Source organism: Adiantum capillus-veneris, chromosome 28, assembly GCF_014529385.1.
Source record: "Adiantum capillus-veneris isolate H3 chromosome 28, ASM1452938v2, whole genome shotgun sequence".
Taxonomy (NCBI): Eukaryota; Viridiplantae; Streptophyta; class Polypodiopsida; order Polypodiales; family Pteridaceae; genus Adiantum; species Adiantum capillus-veneris.
Window position 1 is genome coordinate 59,638,097 of NC_140958.1, and position 23,198 is coordinate 59,661,294.

A 23,198-nucleotide genomic window follows, 5' to 3' on the forward strand; every position below is an offset into this window, starting at 1 on the left:
TCGCGCGCGCGCGCAGCCATCACTGCAGAGCTCGGCCCACACTCATTCGACCACTATCGGCACTCTCATTGACCGAGCACTGGAGCTACGGAGATCTAGACGGCCACGATTGAGGAGAGGGGCTACACAGATCGACGGAGACTACTACAGAGGATTCGAGCCATACTCTCTTGACATCCAGAGTGGAGATGAGGATGGATTCTAGTAGTAGTAGTATTTTTGTTCTAGTTCTTTTGTACCCAGACATGGTATCAGATTCACTATTTTGTAACAGATTGGTCTCATAGGTCATTTTGGCCTTTTGAAGACGTTAATATAACATTTCATTTCATCTCTCTCTCTCTCTCTCTCTCTCTCTCTCTCTCTCTCTCTCACGGGTCAGCAATGGCGAGCAGCAGCCAACCAGCAGCGTGCAGGTGAGTAGACCAGCAGTGCAACAGAGCTGATAGCGGGGGAAGGCAGGGCTGATAGTGCGTAGATTGGGAGGTTGACACAGTTACTGATGGCGAGAACACTCTGTGGAGCGGGCATGAGTGGCACGCAGCAGCTTCGCACTCATACTTAGCCGTTTGTGATTACGTTTCTCAATAGTCTCTCTCTCTCTCTCTCTCTCTCTCTCTCTCTCTCTCTGTGTGTGTGTGTGTGTGTGTGTGTGTGTGCAACCTTCAGCCCTGTGCGTCTGCAGCCTGTGCGCGCGTTGTCCGCCTGCAGCTCTCGAGCACCCTGTGCATTGCAGCCTCTGCACGCTCCTGAGCCCTAGGCATTTGACTGGCAGCAGATTCGCACCTGCTAAGCAATCTGCACCTGCTAAGCAATCTGCACCTGCGTAGTCCTCCTTCAGAACTTCATTTTGGACGTCCGTCTCGAAGACCAGGTCTTTTGTACAGCTACGAAAAGGAAGTGAATCAAACAAGCAAGAAAGATTGCGGCGCACTTCATGGTCACAAGCAAGAGGATGACAACCATTGAAAGAGAGTTGAAAGAATGCAAAGTTCACATGGAAGAGTGGAAGAAAGAGAAGAGCTCACTTGTTGAATGGAAAAAGAGGGAGGAAAAGGTGAGGGAACTAGAGTTTAAAGAGTTCCGGGCTGAAATTCAAGCTCTAAAAGATAACATCTCAGACCTTCGGAAGGAACTCGCCGAAACTAAAGAGAGAGGACGCCTTGAAGATGGAGAAATTCAGCCATTAATGATAGATGAGCTGAATATTATATGAGCGCAAGTCAAAGAGATAAAGGAGGAAGGAGAAAAGAAGACATCATGGATGGAGGTTCTCTCCAAAACGCAACAGAAGGTGGAAGAGGCTGAAAAGTGGATTTTAAGTTGTCAAGAAGGGGAAGGGCAAGGACATTCCGGCTACACCCGACACCGACATCATCAACAAGACACTTGAAGAGGAACAACGAAGAAGGGTATGTGCTCTACACGTGAGAGTGACCGGCCTAAAAGATTCAAATAAGGTGGACCAAGAGGTGAAGAGCCTCATGTCAATGATGGGGGTGGAGAAGCCCTTGCACACACAAGCTTGGAGAGTGGGCAAGAAGAATGAAGGTAATGGGGAGAGTTCAAAAGAACGGGCTCTCATTTTGCGCTTTCCCTCAATGGAAGAAAAGAAAAACTTTTTAAAGAAGAGGCCAACCCTCAAGAAAACAGGTATTTTTTTAGGGGATGACCTTACCCTCTCACAACTTGCACATATGAGAGAGGTCATGCCGGAGATTATAGCAGCAAGGGAGAAGGGAAAGCTAGCCTTTTACAGAGATGGGCGAGTAGTGAAGCGCCGCTCTACATGACGGTGCGAGACCTATGGGACCACTCTCAGGATGGCGGTTTGGAACTGTAATGGTTCGTATAGACTTGATGTGGGGGCCTTTAAGGAGACAGAGACATTGTTTTCTACCTAGAGACTCATGAGGCTCCAGGACAGTTGATGCCGCATATATCAGGATACAGATGGGAGACAGCTTGCCGGACATGCACCAGTCTGAGCATGGGACTAGAGGATCAGGAGGTGTAGGAGTTCTTTTCAGAGAGGAGCTCCAGCCACTATTGCACATAGTTCGACGAGATGATCAGGCCAGATACATGTGGGTGAGGCGGAGGGCAGAGACTGGACGTTTCTTGTACATCGCCATATGCTATTTTCCTCCGAGCACTTTAGTATATGCTTCACCCAGAGGACAGTCTCCTTACTCTGTACTTGATGATGATATTTGGGGGTTCTCCAGGGATGGAGACATCTTAGTATTGGCGATTTCAATGCCCGTACAGGCAGTTCACAGACGGTTTTCTATGACACCTCAAAGGAGATGCTCAGAGAGCTAGAGCCAGAGGAGATGGGGCTTGAGAGATGCTCACACGACAGAGAGCATACAGAGTATGTGAGATACCCTAGGGAGATGACGACTACTCACAGTTTAGCCATACTGAATGGCTTACCGACCTTCCCATCATCTACAGGTTTTACTTGTTTTCCACACAGACATGGGGCCAATCCTGTAGACTATGTTCTGACACATCCGAGCTTTATCTCTCACATTCAGGATTTTACAGTGGGGCCCAGGCCTGTTGGGATAGCAGTAGATCATGCACTTCTGACATTATCGGTCTCCTTTGAGTACAATACATCTCAGACCTCACTAGGTGGTAGACATCCACGCTATACTTTACACCAGAGACTGACTCAGTCTATGCACAGAAGATACGTAGACTTTTATGCACATTAGAGCCAGTATACACAGTGGAGGAGATCACATCTATGCTGATAGTGACATTACATGGGACAGCGACAGAGGCATACTCACACACTCGGCCTGGTCAGAGACGTCGTTCTGGACACATGCCTTAGAACAACTGGTATGGTGAGGAGTGTCGACAGAGGAGAGCTTAGATCCAGCGGGAGCTTGCATTGGGAGTGATCACCTATAGACAGTCTCGTATTGCTACACGACGACTAGTACGACGGAAGAAGCGTTGGTCCAAATGGAGCAGGATTTATATCAGCTCTTCCTTAGTAGAGATTCAGGAGAGGCTTGGCGTCTATTCCATGAGCAGTCTCCCCCCCCCCCCCCCCCCTAGTGATTACTTCTACGGAGAGATGGGGGCAGTATGCAGCATCATTATACACTGTACCTGGACAACCACCACTACCAGATCCACCACAGCCATGTCCGGCTACGAGCACCTTCTTTACCACTTAGATGGTAAAGGAGGCCATTGACAGGATGAAGACCAGGCGGGCACATGATCATGAGGGTTTGGTAGCAGAGCACATTATACATGCTTGGGACTTGTTGGCAGAGATGCTTGCACGGTTGTTCAACCGTGTCATATGCGAGGGCTTTCCTGAGTCTTGGAGATTGTCTACTATTGTACCTATCTTCAAGACAGGAGACCCCACAGTGCCGGGGTATTACCGTACTATCATGGTAGGACACACATTGGCACGGTTGTATGCATCCATCCTTGAGCATAGGCTGAGCAATTGGGCAGAGATTATGGGCATACAGGCACCTGGACAGGCTGGTTTTAGGAGGGGTTTCTCCACACTGGATCACGTCTTTACACTCAGAGCTATCATTGAGGAGGGTCGAGCACATGGTAGACGGATATATTGCAGCTTTGTGGACTTCTGCAAAGCTTTTGACACAGTACCAAGGGCGAGATTGATGGGCCGACTCATGGAATTGGGGGTACCCACATAACTGATATGGGGAATTATGGCATTGTACAGTTCAGTGAAGGGTCATGTATGCACACCAGAGGGGATATCTGACATAGTTCACTCCACTATCGGAGTGAAACAGGGATGCCCATTGTCCTCTACTTTATTTGGTATGTATGTTGATGAGGTCTTTGATTACATTGACAGAGGAGGAGATAGAGGTGCTCAGCTTGCAGGGACAAGGATCCCTCTTTTATTGTATGCTGACGATATTGTGTTGATATCAGATTCACTTGAGGGTATGCAAAGACATTTGGACGCATTGCATAGTTTTGCAAGGGATAGTGGATTGTCTGTCAACCTTGGTAAAACCAAGGTCATGGTATTTAATACCACGCCACAGTGGGTCAGGAGATCAACACCTACATTCACATACGGTCAGGGCAGTATGGAGTACATTGATGCATACACATATCTTGGGGTGGTCTTTAGTGGATCGAGGTTCACACTGAAAGTGGCAGCAGACACTAGATTGACTTGTGCCTATGCAGCCCTAGGCGGTTTAGAGAGGATTTGTTCGCAGTTCAGTTCCAGGAACCTCGAACAAAGCTCTGGCTCTTCGACACTTTGGTCTCTTCAGTTATGCACTACGGGGTTCAGGTTTGGGGACCATCTGTTGACAGTGCTGGATGGAGTAATATGGAGAGGCCCTTGGTATTTATGATTAAGGCCTCAGCTCCACATGACATCATACGAGCGGAGCTGGCTGCCCCACCTATGGAGATTGAGGCACTTACCAGATCAGTATCATTTGTACACAGCTTATGGGACACCACCAGGGAAAGATATGCTAGGCTTGCTCTTGAGTCATCCAGACAACTCGCATTACAGGGAGATACATCATATTGGTATGCACAGATGAGCTCATGGTTTCAGAGGCATGGTTTCAGCATGGACAGGCTGCCCCCTTTCTAGTATTCTCTTGATGCACTATCTTTGGCTCTTACACGGATGGAGATTACTAGACTCATTTGGCAGGATCTTATCCAGCTTGATACTAGGAGGACATGGATAGAGCCATCGCGGGAATTGGGTACGAAGAGGGCTTTTTATAGAGAGCATCTTCTCCAACTCACGACATAAGGATTTGTCACACGGCCCAGCTACATGGACACACATCTATCTCATGGGTTACGATGTGCCATAGGCCAGATACGCACATCTTCACACCAGCTTGGGATTGAGACAGGTAGATTCAGAGGCATACTAGCAGAAAATAGGATATTTCAGTTATGCCATGCAGAGCGAGAGACAGAGTTTCACTATATATGTCACTGCACAATCTACTATGAGATACGGGAACGCTTTCACTGTTTATTCAGAGATGGTTTTGACTCGCTAGATAGAGTCATGAGATATCAGGATCAGAGATGTCTCGGATTATTTCTACTTGAGATACAGAGACATAGAGACTCTCTATTGAGAGGGCATAGACAGAGACAGTCCCAGAGACGCATCTCAGATATCTTCAGTCCGAGTACCACAGAGGCAGAGGGGCCAACACCACCAGGACTGGGTTCCCACCCATACACACACCATTGGCACTCTCATTGACCGAGCTATAGAGTTGGGGAGATCGAGACGACCACGACTAAGGAGGGGAGCCATGCAGCACCGACAGAGATTGTGGCAGAGGATCCACAGGATTCTAGCACGACACCCAGAGTGTCGATCAAGATAGACCTCATGCTACTGCTATATTGTATCATGTTGACACTTATCCCCATTTTGTACCTTTGTGGCATTATAGCATTGCTCAGCTTACCAGCCACCCGTAGGAGTTGGTAGCACTCCTATCTCAGTTTCTAGTTTGTAGTTGTCTTTGTTTGTACCTAGACTTGGTACTAGACTCACCATTGTAATCAGTTTGGTCTCATAGGTCATTTTGGGCTTTTGTAGATGTTAATATATCATTTCATTTCATTTCTCTCTCTCTCTCTCTCTCTCTCTCTCTCTCTCTCTCTCTCTCTCGTGCACTTCACTTGCGCCACGTGGACACGCTTCTGCCATAGTCTAGCATGAGTCTTAGCTTAGGACTGAGCCTGGCACCTTTGTGAGCCTCTAGCAGGATGTGCATGTCCAGGCCAGTCACACTTGCATACCCTCTCTTGCACAAGAACAATCATTTCATCATGCAGTCATTTTACCGCGCGAAGCACCTCTTATAAGTCATTTTATTAAAAGTGACTTTTAAAATTCTTTTTGTAAGTTTGTTGGAAAAGTAGCTAGGGCAAATTGCTAAAGATTTATAAAAGAAACCCATTGGGCACTCAGTAGAAGCAGAAGAAGCAGGGACACAATGAGGCAGGCACCCAACAGTCAGGCAGCACCTCAGCATGAGCCCTAGCGTTTTCTCAAGAAGAAGAAGGCCCATATCAGCCTGGCGTTTTCAGTTTTCAGCAGACAGCCCAGCGTTTTCAGTTTTCAGCCTTGACGCTGTCATCGTCGACACCATCGTCGTCATTGACATCGTCATTGTCATTGTAGTCCCTATCTTGATGACGACACCTCGTCATCGTCATCGCAGATCCCTATCTTGACGACGACACCTTCGTCATCGTCATTGCAGTCCCGGACTTGACGACGACACCATTGTCGTCATCGTCACAATCACCATTATCGTCGACATCATTGTCGTCGACATAGACCAGCAGTACCCGTCGTTGATATCAGTACCCGTCGTTGATATCATCGTCTTCGACATAGACCCCGTCGTCGACATCATTGTCTTCGACACAAAACCGTCGTTGACTTCACCGTCGTCAACTTCACCGTCTTCGACATAGTACCGTCGTCAACTTCATCGTCATCGACAAAGACCCTTAGTACCTTGTCATCGACTTCATCACCTTCGACATCAACCTCGTCGTCGACCTCCCCGTCTTCGACATAGAACCCACAGTACCGTCGTCGACATCATCATCTTCGACATAGAACCTCAGTACCCCTTCAGTACCTTAGTACCCAGTACCCAACATCAATAGTGTCAGTACCCATTAGCATCAGCATCTCAGCATTTATTCATTGTAGCAACATTGTGCAAGAATAAAGAAAGTACTTGCTCTGGCAATATAGCAAGGGGGCCCTTGAGGGTTGGGACCCGACATCCCCGTGTCGTCTCTTTTCTCTCTCTCGTCATCTCTTTCTTTCAATTCAGTTTAGTTCTTTCAAGGGAAGTAAAGTGTCCCTTGTGTTTGTGTGCGGAGTACTAGATCCGAGCAAAATCCTTATTCTCTTCCGTTGCACCTGACATTGGTATCAGAGATCTGTGTGCTTCAGCTTCGCGAACTCAAGGGAAGTACCATCAAGAGCCTAAAGAAGAACCTCAAGAACCAAGAACCCCAAGGAACCCAAGAAGAACCATTGAGCCCAAGAACCCAAGGAACCTCTCCCAAAAAAATTTCCTTGAAGAATCTTTGAGTCCCGACCATGGATTTACCAGATTCCATCTTCATTGCCATGTCTTTGAAAGAAGATCGACATCAGATACACGAGAACCCAGATCTTGAGTACCAAGATCTCCTAGCTTTGTATGCCGATATGGAAGTAGTTGGAGACAAGATCCCGAACCTCTTCTGCATTCGCATTCACATGTAGTGTGCATCCATTTCCCTCATCATTGAACCTTTGGAAAAGACTCCGGAACCACACCTCAGTCCATCGACACTGGTAATGTTTTCACCACAGTCAGTGTTTGGGGAACAGCTCTTGCTACAGTAGGCAGAGCCAGCATTATCTGGTATAGAGCCCAGGCTGATATTCGGCAATTGTAGTTAAGGCTGGACAGTGACCCTTACACGGTGTTTGCATCGCCAACAGTACCCAGAGCACCTGCAGTACCATCAGACCCTGGTTTCGGAGGATCTGTATCGGTTTGTACATCCACGGCATCAAAAGCATTCATCAGTCAGCATCAGAAGTACAGAAAGAAGTTCGGTAGCTGTGCCTCACTTTTAACAGGGGGGATGTCCAATGCACACTTCATTGTGCCACGTGGATACGCTTTGCCATAATCTAGCATGAGTCTTAGCCTACGACTGAACCTGGCACCTTTGTGAGCCTCTAGCAGGACGTGCATGTCCTGGACAGTCACACTTGCATGCCCTCTCTTGCACAAGAACAGTCATTTCATCATGCAGGCATTTTACCGCGCGAACCACCTCTTATAAGTCATTTTATTAAAAGTGACTTTTAGAATTCTTTTTGTAAGTTTGTTGGAAAAGTAGGTAGGGCAAATTGCTAAAGATTTATAAAAGAAACCCATTGGGCACTCAGTAGAAGGAGAAGAAGCAGGGACACAAGGAGGCAGACACCCAACAGTCAGGCAGCACCTCAGCATGAGCCATAGCGTTTTCTCAAGAAGAAGAAGGCCCAGATCAGCGTAGCGTTTTCAGTTTTTAGCAGACAGCCTAGCATTTTCAGTTTTCAGCCTTGACGCCGTCATCTTCGACACCATCATCGTCATCGACATCGTCATTGTCATCGCAGTCCCTATCTTGACGACGACACCTTCGTCATCGTCATCGCAGATCCCTATCTTGACGACGACACCTTCGTCATTGTCATCGCAGTCCCGGACTTGACGACGACACCATCGTTGTCATCGTCAGAATCACCATTGTCGTCGACATCATTGTCGTCGACATAGACCTGCAGTACCCGTCGTCGGCATCATCGTCTTCGACATAGACACCATCGTCGACATCATTGTCTTCGACACAAAACCATCGTCGACTTCACCGTCTTCGACACAGAAATGTCGTTGACTTCACCGTCTTCGACATAGTACCGTCGTCAACTTCATCGTCATCGACAAAGACCCTTAGTACCTTGTCATCGACTTCATCACCTTCGACATCAACCTCGTCGTCGACCTCCCCGTCTTCGACATAGAACCCGCAGTACCGTCGTCGACATCATCATCTTCGACATAGAACCTCAATACCCCTTCAGTACCTTAGTACCCAGTACCCAACGTCAGTAGTGTCAGTACCCATTAGCATCAGCATCTCAGCATTTAGTCATTGTAGCAACATTGTGCAAGAATAAAGAAAGTACTTGCTCTGGCAACAGAGCAAGGGGGCCCTTGAGGGTTGGGACCCGACATCCCCGTGTCATCTCTTTTCTCTCTCTCGTCCTCTCTCTTTCTTTCAGTTCAGTTCAGTTCTTTCAAGTGAAGTAAAGTGTCCCTTGTGTTTGTGTGCGGAGTACTAGATCCGAGCAAAATCCTTATTCTCTTCCGCTGCACCTCTCTCTCTCTCTCTCTCTCTCTCTCTCTCTCTCTCTCTCTCTCTCTCTCTCTCTCTCTCTCTCTCTCGCTCGTGCGATCGAGTGTCTGTAGGTTTCATCGACCCTCAGCGTTAGGTTTCATCGCCCCTACTGGTCGGAGGGGTTTATCGCGGCCAACCCTTACCGATCAGCCATCATTGACAGGAAATTGCAGAAAATTAGGAAATTGCAAAAATTGCAGAAAATAAAAAATGTATGATTGATATGGGGAACACACATGTATGCATCATGCGGGACATGGATGTATGTGTGATGTGGACATAGGGGGTTTGACTTGGGAGAAGTGCAGATTGTATTTTTTATTTTTGATGGACGTATTGACTGCTTCGCCGGTATGTAAGCCCCATCCGAAGGCAACTTTTGTGCTTACAAACAAGTGGATTACACAAATGGAGAGGGAGATGAAAGACTGGAAAGCCGATATGGAGGGATGGTGGAAAGAGAAGGCCAACCTTCTTCAAATGTTTCTCAACGAAGGCGCGCAGTGGAAGAAAGAGAAAGAGGACCTGCACGCAGAGCTACAAGCAATTAAGGCGGACTCCAAAGCACTTAAAGAAGAGGTCTCAGCTCTCAAGCGAGAACTTGCCGATAGAGCGAGCAGTGGACTAGAGGAGGGGGAATTCCAGCCTTCGGTAGTAGAGGAAATCAAGGTCATCAAAGAGCAAGTACGGATGATCAAAGAGGAGGAGAAACAAAAGATGGTAAAGACGTCTTTGTGGATGGATGCGATCACGAAGACGCAAAAGAAGGCGGATGAGGCCGAGAAGTGGATAGAAGTCGCTAAGAAAGGCAAGGGGAAAGAAACCACATCTGTCTCCACTCCTACAATCATCAACATGACTCTAGAAGAAGAACAATGAAGGAAAACTAGAGCTTTGCATATAAGAGTAACCGGTCTAAAAGACCGAGATGATGTGGAAGGGGAAGTTGAAGAACTTCTCCGCATGATGGGTAGTGAGGCTACTCATACAAAGGCATGGAGGGTGGGGAAGAAGACACAAGGCAATGGGGAGACTTCAAAAGGGAGAGCTCTAATCATCCGTTTCCCATCCATGGAGGCAAAGAAGGACTTCTTGAAGAAGCGTCCTACACTAAAGAAAACGGGCATATTCCTTGGAGATGACCTCACTCTCACACAGCTTGCGCATATGAGAGAGGTAATGCCAGAGATTCAAGCGGCAAGGGAGAAGGGAAAGACGGCCTTCTACAGAGATGGCCGGGTTGTGATTGTAGAGCGGCGCTCCACATGACGGTGCGAGACCCGTGGGACCACCCTCAAAGTTGCCACGTGGAATTGTAATGGATCTATGCGACTTGATGTGGGCGCCTTTGAGGATGGTTTCAGGGGAAGAGACATCGTCTTCTACTCTGAGACACAACAGGTCCATGGGCAGTCTATGCCTCACATCAGTGGATATAGATGGGAGACTGCCTATAGACAGGAGACACAATCATAGCGCAGAGGGCGGGGATCAGGAGGAGTGGCAGTGTTATTCAGGGAGGAGTTGCCGCCATTGATACATATAGCCCGCAGAGATGAGCAAGCTAGGTACATGTGGGTGAGGCTGAGAGCAGAGACAGACAGATATCTTTACATTGCTATTTGCTACTTTCCCCCGAGCATGTCAGTGTATGCACCACCCAGAGGACAGTCCCCTTTCTCTATTTTGGATGATGACATATGGAAGTTCTCTAGAGATGGTGACATCATCATTCTAGGGGATTTCAATGCTAGGACTGCCCATCATCAGACAGTATTTTATGATACTTCAGAGGAGATGCTGAGAGAGCTGGATGCTGCAGAGACAGGCCTATCCAGACTATCACAAGATGGAGAACACACTAAGTATGGATGACACTTGATAGACATGGGGACTGCACATGGATTGGCCATCTTGAATGGCCTAGAGAGATTTCCCGCCTCAGGGGGTTTTACATGCTTTCCACACAGACATGGAGCCAGCACAGTGGACTATGTCATGGCACAGCCGAGCCTCATCTCTAGTATCCAGGATCTCACGATTGGACCCAGACCTGTTGGTGTGGCAGTGGATCATGCTCTTGTGTCAATGACCATCTCCTTTCAGTTTAGTGTAGCACACAGGCTACGGACAGCAGCCCCTACTTGCTACACCTTCACGCGGGAGACAGACTCTGTATACATAGATGGGATCTACAGACGCCTATGCACAGAGGAGCCAGGGCGACCTCTGAAGGAGCTTACTACTATATTGACACAGACACTACATGATGCAGCAGCAGAGGCATACCCACATACCCAGCCTGAGCAGAGACGCCGTTCGGGGAGCATGCCTCATAACAGTTGGTATGATGAAGAAAGCCGGGACACTAGAGCTAGACTTTAGAGGGAGGTGCTTTTGGGGGACATCACTCACAGACAGTCACAGATTGACTTCCGACGCCTAGTGCGGCGGAGGAAGAGGCCATTTTTGGCTCGGTTAGAGCAGGATCTATATCAGCTGTTCTTGAGTCAGGATTCACGTGAGGCATGGCGGCTCTTTCAGGAGCACCCCCCCCCCCCCCCCGGCCATCACTTCTACAGAGGACAGGGGCCGGTACGCATCATCTCTGTACACAGTTCCTGAGCAGCCCCCCCTTCCCGACCCCCCCGATCCATGCCCACACACAGGTGCTTTTTTCACCGCAGAGATGGTGAGGAAGGCCATTGACAGGATGAGGACTGGGAGAGCTTACAATCATGATGGTTTAGTGGTTGAGCATTTCACACATGCCAGAGATCTACTAGCAGAGCTTCTAGCAGTGATGTTTAACCGTGCCATGTGTGAGGGCTTGCCTGATACTTGGAGCCTATCTACTATTGTACCTATCTTCAAGTCGGGAGACCCTATGGAGCCTGGGAATTATCGCACTATCATGATTGGACACACATTGGCATGGTTGTACGCATCCATTCTTGAGCAGCAGCTGAGTAGATGGGCAGAGAGGGAGGGGATACGCGCAGCTGGGCAGGCAGGGTTCAGGAGGGGTTTTTCTAGTCTTGACCATATCTTGACACTCAAGAGCCATCATTGAGGAGGGTAGATCGCGTGGGAAACGGATCTATTGTAGCTTTGTGGATTTCCGCTAAGCTTTTGACACAGTGCCTAGAGCTAGATTGATGCGCAGATTACAGCAGATGGGAGTACCCCACAAAGCTCATTTGGGGGGTCATGGCATTATACAGGTCAGTAGTGGGATAGGTACGCACCTCAGGGGGTCTATCCACCCCGATTCACTCCACTATTGGGGTGAAGCAGGGCTGCCCGCTCTCTCCTACTCTATTTGGTATGTATGTGGATGAGGTTTCAGACTACATTGAGAGAGATGGTGATAGAGGTGCACAGATGGCAGGGACATGGATTCCATTATTGTTATATGCTGATGATATTGTGTTGATCTCCGACTCTCCGGAGGGGATGCAACGTCACTTGGATGCTTTGAATAGGTTTGCTCAGGAAAGTGGTTTGTCCGTCAACCTTGGTAAAACCAAGGTCATGGTATTTAATACCACCCCACAGTGGATCAGGAGGTCAGCACCAGCATTCACATACGGCCAGGCGACTGTGGAGTATACAGATGTGTACACTTACCTCGGAGTGGTTTTTAGTGGGCCAACATTTTCATTGAGGAGGGCAGCAGAGACTAGATTGACCAGAGCCCATGCAGCATTGGGGAGATTGGAAAGGATGTGTTCACAGGCTCAGTTTCAGGAGCCTAGGACAAAGCTCTGGCTCTTTGACACTCTGGTGGCTTCTGCATTACTTTATGGAGCTGAGATCTGGGGATCTTCATTAGATCATCACAGGAGGACAGGCCGCAGTGATGGATGGGGGACATGGAGAAGCCTCTGCTCTCTATGATCTCGCGGCTCATTAGAGCCAAGGCCTCAGTACCACGTGCTATTGTTCGAGCAGAGCTAGCTGCCCCCCTACTAGTGGTTGAGGTGCTCACCAGATCGGTCTCCTTCATACACCGCATGTGGGAACTTCCTTGAGATAGATATGCTCGCCTTGCACTTGAGTCCTCTCGACAGTTAGCCATGCAGGGAGATACAGCATGCTGGTATGGGGAGATGACATCATGGTTTCAGGCGCATGGGTTCAGCATAGACAGATTGCCTCCCTTCCAGTACTCACTGGATGCACCCTCTCTGACTCTTACACAGTTCGAGATCACCAGGCTCATCCGCCAGGACTTGACTCAGCTAGACACCAGGAGGACATGGATATAGCCAGCACAGGAGTTGGGCACGAAGATGGCTTTCTACAGAGAGCATCTCCTCCAGCTTACGGTTGATGGCTTTGTGACGAGGCCAAGATACATGGACACCCACTTGTCTCATGGGATACGATGTGCTATCGGCCAGATACGTACATCTTCACACCAGTTGCGGATCGAGACTGGGAGATACAGCGGAGTACCAACAGAGGCCAGGACATGCCCCCTGTGTGACATCGAGCCTGAGACAGAGTTGCACTACACATGCCACTGCCCCGTCTACTACGAGATACGAGGCCGCTTCCATTGCTTGTTCAGAGAGGGCTTTGGACCATTCTCCAGAGTCATGCAGTACGAGGATCAGAGATGCTTGGGTTTGTTTTTGCTCGAGCTACGCAGACACAGAGAGAGCCTGATGAGAGGGGAGGCTAGCCAGTCCCAGAGACAGATCACAGATTTCTTTAGAGCTGCCACTGGACACCCGGAGGAGTTACTACCACAACAGAGCTCGTCGTCTCACACCAGAGGCACACTGATCGACCGAGCGACTGAGCTTGGAAGATCCAGACGCCCACGACTGCGGAGGACTACACAGCATCGACGGAGGCTGCATCAGAGGATTCGGATCACTTTGGCTCGACATGCACGACACCCGGTCAGACTACTGACCATGGAGGAGATTGATGAGATCCGCCAGCGACCGATGCTAGATCTCTTGTGATCTAGCTATCCCAGCTAGCTGCTGTTCACACCTAGTAGTTTAAGATTCCATAGTATTTTATTGTGACATTTGTCATTTCATTTTTGTCATTGTTGTCATCTTGTTACTCTGACTCTGACTTTGTATCAGATCCACCACATTGTAACTTTCTGGTCTCATAGGTCACTTTGGCCTTTTGAAGACGTTAATATAACATTTCATTTCATTTCATTTCTCTCTCTCTCTCTCCGGTCTCATAGGTCACTTTGGCCTTTTGAAGACGTTAATATAACATTTCATTTCTCTCTCTCTCTCTCTCCCCCCCCCCCCCCCCCCCCCCCCCCCCCATTTTGAGAAAGGATTCATTATCAATGCAAAGGAACCATTAATAACGCAAAGTCACCTACATGAATGCAAGGTAATGTAATGATTTTGATTATGTGATTGACTGATCTTTCTATTCTCTCCTTCTAATCTATCAGCTACTCCATGATAAGTACTAGGTTGAATCCTTAAGTTTTGTCGTTCAGTTGTTATGTGAATGCCTTCAGTTTCTAATAACAGTGAGTGCTTGATAAAATGATTCTTGATATTATAAGGTTATTCTTTATTTAATCATCACTCTTTTCTTGCAGATAACAGGAAGGGATGCTTCAATAACGTACATGAAAGTTGTGGAAAGAGCATACTTTCATGGTTCCGATAAGGTAAGAGTATTACGTAGGAGTTCTTTTGGTTAGGTTTTGCAAGACATTTTAAGTACGTTGAGTTTAAATTTGCAAAAACTTTGTGCTGATTCATCAGAAAATCCCTGTCATTTCAGGTAGTGAAGATGATGGATGAAGTGGAAAAGATCTTTACAAACTATTTTACACAGGGAGATCACAAGAAGGCGATGACATTTCTGCGTCCCATACAACAAAAGTCATCTCATACAATCACTTTCTTTCTAGGTTGGCGGTGAACATGTACTCAACTTACTGTTGACATTGTGATAAAACTAAAATACTCAGGTAAAAGGGTTTTGAAGCTGATTGCATAGGCTACTAAAGAATGGACGATAACCTGTTTGAGGACGATGTAGATTATAGTAACCGGAAGAGTATTGATTTTGCTTTGTTCTATGTACATTACGGTTTAGGAAAGAGATGAGTCTGTATGTAAACCTAGTACGAATGTGTTTCTGTCTTTTTTGTAAAGGTGACATTGAGATCACACCATTGTTGTGCCTTGCAGACGCTTGGCTAGGGATGTTCATTGCACCCTTTGTACTTTGATTGTCTGGGTCGCTTTTTGCCCAGTCGGTTAGGTAATGGGCTAATAAAATAAGACTCCCTGGACTCTTAAGGTTAGCTATTGGTCAACCAGGCTTTGGATTTTAGTTTGGTTATGCTGGCAGCTGGTCATCACCCTGTTGGATTAGCTTCACTTTACCTACTGTACTCACCTACCCTAGATCAGTGGGATCTACTTCTCCTAGATTGTAGTCACCTAAGAGTAGTCCCAAATCACACCTACTTCATCTCTCATGTTGTACTCTGTCATTTCAATCAAGTAGTGAATGCAATCTTGGTATGTTCTATTCCAGTATTTTTCTTAGTCTTTATCATGTACGTCTTATGTCTTTCAGTTATCTTTTTATTAGTGTCAAGGTTAAGTAGATTAGTTTCCACACGGTATTAGAGCTCCATTGATCTTCATTAGCCTTCACTCTAGAGCTCTTGTTGCTTTCTCGAGCCCACGAAGCTAAACTCTCCATTCCAAGGAATCTGGAACCTCGAAATGGCTGACATAGCTTCCTCATCTGCTTCTGCTACTTCTTACAAGCTCGCTAAGCTTAGTGGTACAAATTACCAAGTCTGCAGCTGTGGTTGGAGCTCTATCTGAAGCAACTCCGTCTTTGGGATATTATCTCGAGCTTAGATCCTTTGCCTGAGCCACCCAAAGATCAAGCACCTCAAGGCGAAATTGAGGCATATGAAGCTTGGAAAGCCTGAGATACAAGTGCTCAAGTGGAGCTCATACAGCACTGCCATGACAGGAAAGTGCAGATGGTAAGAAATTGTGCAGGGCTACAGTGTCACTGGCACGGGACAGGCAATTAGTCACAATTGGCCGGGTTTCACACTGGACGGACTCTCTTGCCGGGTCGGTGACACGTGGCAGGGATACGGGTGGTGGTCCAATCGACACCGTGGCCAGTGCACCACCTCCACAGTTCAGAGATAGGCTTAGGTGGAGTAGATATTTTGCAGCCGTTGGTGGCTCTTCATGTTTGTATATATCCGTAGTGGGTTTGGATCAGGGATCTACTTTTCGTGTGGTCAGTAGTCTGGAGTCTATTATCTTGAGTTCACGCACAGCACGTCTTCACGTCTTCCCTGCACAGATGAGCCTTGATACCCCCATTGTATCCATATGTTCTGGGCTGGAGCGGAGTGTGCTGCCATGCTACAGTTGGCACGCCTGGTGGGACCTCAACTGAAATCTCACTCCGTGTAGAGAGCAGAGTCAAGGCGAGGAGCTGTTGGGTTTCAGTGCTCTATCTGTCTTGCTCTGTTGGGTTCGGCTCTCTATCTGTCTTGCTCTGTTGAGATCAGCTCTCTATCTATCTTGCTCTGCTGGGTTCTACTGGGTTGGCTTATTCCAATAGAGTTTCACCTCGACTTGCTTGGTTCTAGACCTGCTGGTCTAGTCTCTCGGTCTGGTCTAGTCCTTTCTCGTCCAGGTCTAGCCAAGTGGTCCAGTTACTCGCCTTGGTCCAGTCTCTTTCGTCCAGGTCCAGCCAAGTGGTCCAGTCACTCGCCTTGGTCTAGTGGCGATTGGACCAATTTTCAGCAAGTTACAAGGTCTTCGTGCCCAAAGCTTGGGTGGGCTTTTGGTTACTGTATGACACATACAAGGTAGTCAAAAGAGCGTCAAGCCCACTACTAAGTCCTATGAAGTACTACCACAAGAAGCATCAACCCTTCGTGCCAAGTAGAAGTCCACCATCCCCATTACCCCTACCTTCCCCTACAGCTACCTCCATTCCCTCAACCAGTTCTACACCTCCCCTGTCACCCCCATCAATAAAGTTCTCATCCCCGGTGTTACAAGAAGCTCCAGTGTAACAAGCTCTTGCACAAACAGCCATGGAGGAGCTCACAAGTGTGCTGGCTAAGGTGAACATGAAGTTCCCGACTTTCAAAGGTCTCTCTACAGAGGATGTTGACGACCATGCCCGAAGGTTTGTTTCTCTCTGCAAAGGTGGTGGTCTCAACCGCGAAGACGCCTACTTAGTACTATTCCCATCTACCTTGGATGGCTTAGCAGACAAGTGGTACAGTCAGTTTGCAGAAAACCACTTTACTACTTGGGCCACATTGAGACAACAATTCTGTGAAGCTTTCAAACCAGAGGACTTCCAAGAAAAGGTTCTGGATGAGTTAGCCAACCTGATGCTTCAGCCCAAAGAGACTTTTGCAGAGCTCATGACCATAACAAAGTCTTTGGTCGCCAAGGTTCCTCAGCAACCGGGTGAATTCATGGTTAAGAAGTGGGTGGAGAAGGCTATTCCCAATATGTCTCAACAAAAACTGCGGGAGAGTCTCCGACCTGCCGCCACCTTGGAGGAGTTTGTTGCAGCTCCTACTCGGATAAGAGGAGCGAGGAAGCTGTTCACCGACTCTCCTCAGGTAGAAACCACCTCAGTCCTTTTAGAAAGTCCCTCTGATCCTTTGACCTCTTTACGTAGAGAACTTGAAGCTCTGAAGTTACAATGATCTCTTCAAGAAGAGAGACTATTCTCTCTTTGGCAGGAGAAGCTTCCACAATAAGAATCTTTGGACACTCTCAAGCGTGAGCTCGAGGAGCTCAAAGCTCATCAGGAGACTAAAACTATGGTTTGGTGTATCTCCTGTTGTTCTCCATCCTCTGCAGGAATGTCCGTCCGAGCTTACTCACTTCTATGAGAAGTTAGGGCATGATGACAAAGAATGCTACTATCTGAAGGGATTGAGACAATTACAACAGTCTCGCTCCAACACTTCAACAAGGCTTAGCTCCTGCATCCCATATGGTTTCCGCTTATGGTCAACAAACCCAAATGCCACCCTTGCTGCCAACCCCTCCTATGCCAGTATTGCAAGGTATGCAACACTTCTTCCCATCGCAAAGTTTTTATCATACTAGTGTCCTACTAGTGTCCCCTCAGGTCAGCTGCCAACCCTATGCAGCAAGAGCAAAGACCATCTCATCCGCCACTTCGTCCAGTCAATCGGCCCATCCTATGCTATAGGTGTGGAGAGTATGGACATTACCAAAGTAAATGTCCTCTTCTTGAAGGGTCTCCACCTTGCCGCCATTGCCCTGAGGCTAAAGATCATTACAACAAAGATTGTCCAAAGAAACGCGCGTCCACGTCTTCAAACCCGAACATAAACCAACAAGAATTCACATTTCCCAAAATCAACCTGATCGCAGTGAACACTATCCCTTAGCCGTCACCTGCTACTCATGTGGCTAGGCCACATCAAGTAGAGGAGCTTGCTCGAGTCCTCACTCGGGCACAAAGAGCAGCTCTTGGTCTCAACTTACCAAAAGATCCATCTCGTCCATCTCCACTTCCGCAACCTGGCCTACGTGATCCAACTGACGAGCCCTTCATTGGTGCTAAGAGAAGGCCAACCTCCATGCTATCTGACATTGATGGAGCTTTCTTGGAAGCAGTGGCTGACTTGCAACAGATCAAAGTTCCAGAGGAAGCCCATATCGAAGGAGCCAAGCCCACAACAGAAGCTATCTTGAAGAACACCTTTCAGCAAGTGTCTCTTTACGATATGCTCCGGCTCGATGCAAACCTCAGAAGTGACAGCCTTTCAGTCATTCAGTCTCTGTACTCAGGTGCATGGCCTAGTGGCGGGCACCTCCCCGTATAGCCCTCAGAGTCGTACATGATTTTCTATCCATCCACTCCCCTCAGCGATTACAAAAGTCCTCGTCTCACTGTATCTATTTTTGGGCACAAATTCTCCGGCATCATAGTTGATGGTTGATCTGGGATCAATCTGATGCCAGAGTTCACTATGTTGGCTTTAGGTCTGCAGCCTACTTGTCCTGCCCCCTTCACAGTTACATTGGCTGACCAGAAGACAGTCTATCCAGTGGGCATAGTAGACAAGGTGCCTATGCAGGTACGAGACTTCACGTTCAACTTGGATTTTGTTGTGGTTCGTCTTCCCGAGGTTGAGGGAGGTTTTCCCTTGCTCATCGGTAGACCTTGGTTGCGGCACACAAAGGCACTTCACGATTGGGGAAACGACGCCATGTGGATTCATCCTCGTGGCTCCCCAATGCAACCAATTCAACTTGAAGGAGGTATGGATCCGGCGGTTCATAATAGTTCTTTGTCAGTGGATTCCAAGCGCGACATAGAGCAACCTACCACACCAGAGGGGTCCGACGAAGATCTTCTGCAATGGCTGGAGGCTACCACATCGCTGCCATGCTATGTGGTCTCTACTCAACCCTTCCTTGAGGATCCATCCTCTTTCCTTGCTCCTCTAGCTACGATCAGTGAGATTCACCCTACAGATGCCAATGAGATAGTCACTGAGAACCATACTTCTATGGGCCCCTCACTGGAAGCCATCGGTCTTGGTGAACCTATAACACACCAGAGAAGGACAAATAAATTTCCTTTGCAAGAGTTCACCACCGCCTCACATCTTCCCTTATCCTCCTCTGTACCCAATTCTTCAACCGCGCCAAGGCTCCTTGCTGTGTCTTGAGGATTTACCCTTCGAGGAGCTTCCACAAGGCTGGTTACAGGAAGAGTATGCTGATTTTCACATAAATCAGACACCCGCCCATGATGTTTCAAAGCCGCAAGATGCAGCTCAATCTTCATCCTTTGTTGCACCCTCACCAACGACACCTTCAGGCCTGGTCAAAGAAATCAACCTAGGTGACCCTGACGACCCTCAGCACATCCTCCTCGCCTCTTGGTTATGGTATCATCCCGTGCTACTCGATCAGGTAGTCTCATTTATGCACTCCTTTAAAGATGTTTTTGCCTGGTCTTACAAGGATTTGGAAGGAATCCCACCAGAACTGGGTGTCCATACTATCCCTCTGGTTGAAGGGGATAAGCCAGTCAGAGGCCGGGCTTACAAGCTCAACCCAAAGTATGCCGAAGCTAGAAAAAATGCAAGAAGCAGGGATCATTGTGCCAATGGAGCACTCTGAGCGGCTATCACCCATGGTCATCGCACTTTAATAACAATCCAATAAAATCCGCTTGCGCGTCGACTACCGTACGCTAAACAAGGTAACTATCCCAAATGGTTTCCCCACCCCCTGCATTGAGTGTGTGCTTGAAGATGTGGCAGGGGACGTACTGTACAATTTCATGGATGGCTTCAGTGGTTACAATCAATCAGGCATCCATCCGGGTGATCATATCAAAACGGATTTTGTGACTCCTTGGGGCATTTTCATTTACACCTGAATGTCTTTTGGGTTAAAAAATGCTCCGCCCTCTTTCAACCGTACAATATATCTCATCTTTTGTCCTTTGCTTACGGATCATCTTCGTATCTTCATGGACGATTTTTCAACCTTCTCGGGTGCTCAATGTTCGACCGCAGTGGAGAATCTAGAAGAACACCTCGCCCAGCTCTCTGCTGTCTTGCTCAGGTGTAGGGAGGCCCGCCGTCTGAAGCTCAATCCTAACAAATGTCACTTTTTGGTCACTGAAGGTACATTGCTGGGCCATGTGGTATTTGCTAAAGGCTTAGCGCCAGACCAACAGATGATGGTAGCTATATTGAGATTGCCTCCTCCCATCAATCCTAAAGGTGTTCAAAGCTTTGTAGGCCATATAAATTATCATCACCGATTTATTAGGATGTATGCCGATGTTGCCCAACCCCTGACCTGCTTGACCAGTGCTGTTGTACCATTTCAGTGGTCCACAGCTGAAGCTCAAGCCTTTGCTTACCTGAAAAAGTGCCTGACTGAAGCTTCGATTTTGTAGCCCCTGATTGGTCTCTAACTTTCCATGTACATACAAATGCTAGTCAGACAGCTGTGGGTGTTGTCCTCACTCAGCCTAGCAAGGAGTTCAATCTGGATCGTCTCGTTCATTATGCAAGCAGGTTGCTCATTAAAGCTGAGCGCAGCGGTGGCTCCTTCTGTTCCAAGAGTTTGATTTTGAGGTGGTTTTTCGTCCTGGCAAACGTCATGTCATGGCCGACCATCTCTCTCGAGTTCACACAGGTGAGGAGGGTACCGGTATTGAGGACGACTTTTCAGATAACATTCTTTTTAAGGTTGATACCAGCCCAGAGTGGTACGACAATGTTTTTTCTTTGTTATCCACCGGTCTGTTCCCAAAAAATGCTTCTCCATTGCAAAAGAGAAGGTTACTGTTCAAATCTCGACCCTTCACTCTGATTGGCGGTCAGCTCTATAAGGTTGGACCAGATGGTGTTCTTAGAAGATGTGTCTCTCCCCATGAAGTGGAGCACATCTTAGAGGACACCCACAGTGGTCCCAGTGGTGGCCATTATCCTGGTCATACCACTGCTCAGAAAATTCTACAGAGTGGCTTATGGTGGCCATATGTATTTCGGGATACCATTGCTCATGTAAAGGTGTGTGATGTGTGTCAGCGATGTGCCCCTGAACCAAGTAAGCACTCCAACCGTCCCCTCGAGGTTTCCATGGCATGGTTGCCATTTGAAAGGTGGGGCTTGGACTTTGTGGGTCCAATCTCTTCGCCGGCTCAACCAGGTAAATGAAAGTATCTCCTCGTGGCTACGGATTACGCAACCAAGTGGGTAGAAGTACTGGCAACTACAGATTGCACTAGCTGGACAGGAGCAAAGTTCTTTTATGAAAATATACTTTGCAGGTTTGGGTGCCCCTTGGAGATCACCAGTGATAGAGGTAGTCATTTAGTGAATGAATTGATCACCACATTGCTCGGCACCTACAAAATCTTCCATCGCAAGTCGTGCTCTTACTATCCCAGAGCAAATGGCCAGGCAGAGAGCACCAACAAAGTTCTCATCGCTCTACTTCGGAAAGCTTGTCATCTGCATCCGGCTTTGTGGCTCAGGCGATCCTCGGCACTGTCTGAGCGTATCGCAAAGCAACAACGCTGTACACTCCTTTTCAACTAGCTTTTGGTTTGGAAGCTATTGCTCCTTTTGAGTTTAACTCGCGATCATCCAGGGTGGGCAGCCTCTGGGTCACAGCTGGGACTGTCTCGGCCAACCTCTCTCGGCTCTCTCTGATAGAAGAAAACCGCAGACTGGCTTCACAAGCTCTACAAGCAGAGAAGCTTCGTCGGAAAGCATGGCATGATCGCCACGTCACAAGCGGAGAATAGTGCAAGGATCACTCGTGCTACTGTATCAAGCTAGATATCAAAAAAAAGCAAAGAAGTTGGTCTTAGCGTGGCAAGGACCATTCATAGTATAGGAATTTTACTACAGGGGACAATACAGTTACTAACTTTAGAAGGTGTTTCTTTACCACTGGTAAATGGTTCAAGTATCAAACGCTACCACATCTCACCATAAACCATCACAATAATCATACCTTGGCACTCTCTCCCCACTAGTACTTAACCTGCATCGTGTCTTCTTCCTCGTTCAGTCTCGCATTAGACGAGGTGTGCTCCCTAACCTACTAACGTTTCACCTCACCATTGTCTTCATCACAGTCCTTGCCTCACTTTTCTCCTGTCCCATTGTTTCAACAACGTTCTTCTGATGACTACATTTGTCTTGTGTCCCGCGAGTTTTTCACTTGATTCCCGCTCTGTTTAATAGATGTATTGTGTTCTTTCATGCAACATTCTCCCTTTTAGATATGGATTTGTACCTTTAAAAAGTGGCACTGAGGTCTCTATCTGTTTAATTGGGTACTTCTCTCTTTTTCATAAAGCCTTCTCATCTGATTTACCACTTCCCTTCCTAATGTCCTTTTTTAAGAAATATGCCTAGCCTCTGTTGTATCGTTCTTTTCCAGATTGTGGTCTTCACTTCAGAGGCGAATTAAGTTTCTGTTTCAGTCAAAAATCATTGAAGACCTTAAAGCATAGGTACAAGGATTTCGAGAAATGCTTCTACATGGAAATAGGTCTACCCAGGCTCCGGTGGGCGTGGGGTATGGATGGACTGGATCAGGGACACGAATGTAGTGTGCAGCAAACAGGCCTTCTTAGCAGATTATGGGACTCTACGCATAGCCTCC

At 47.7% G+C, this 23,198-nt stretch overlaps 1 protein-coding gene across 3 annotated transcripts in view; it reads left to right on the plus strand.

The window, feature by feature from the left end:
* LOC147420520 (phosphate transporter PHO1-3-like) overlaps positions 1–23,198 on the plus strand; it is a 174,442-nt gene that overhangs the window by 62,228 nt on the left and 89,016 nt on the right. For all 3 annotated transcript variants that reach the window (XR_015187064.1, XM_086505182.1, XM_086505181.1), the window contains exons 5-6: positions 14,588–14,659; positions 14,776–14,905. Coding sequence is in view for 2 of the 3 variants with exons in the window: in XM_086505182.1 (XP_086361308.1) it covers positions 14,588–14,659; positions 14,776–14,905 (202 nt within the window). In the remaining variant the exon portion in view is untranslated. The remainder of the gene's footprint in view (positions 1–14,587; positions 14,660–14,775; positions 14,906–23,198) is intronic.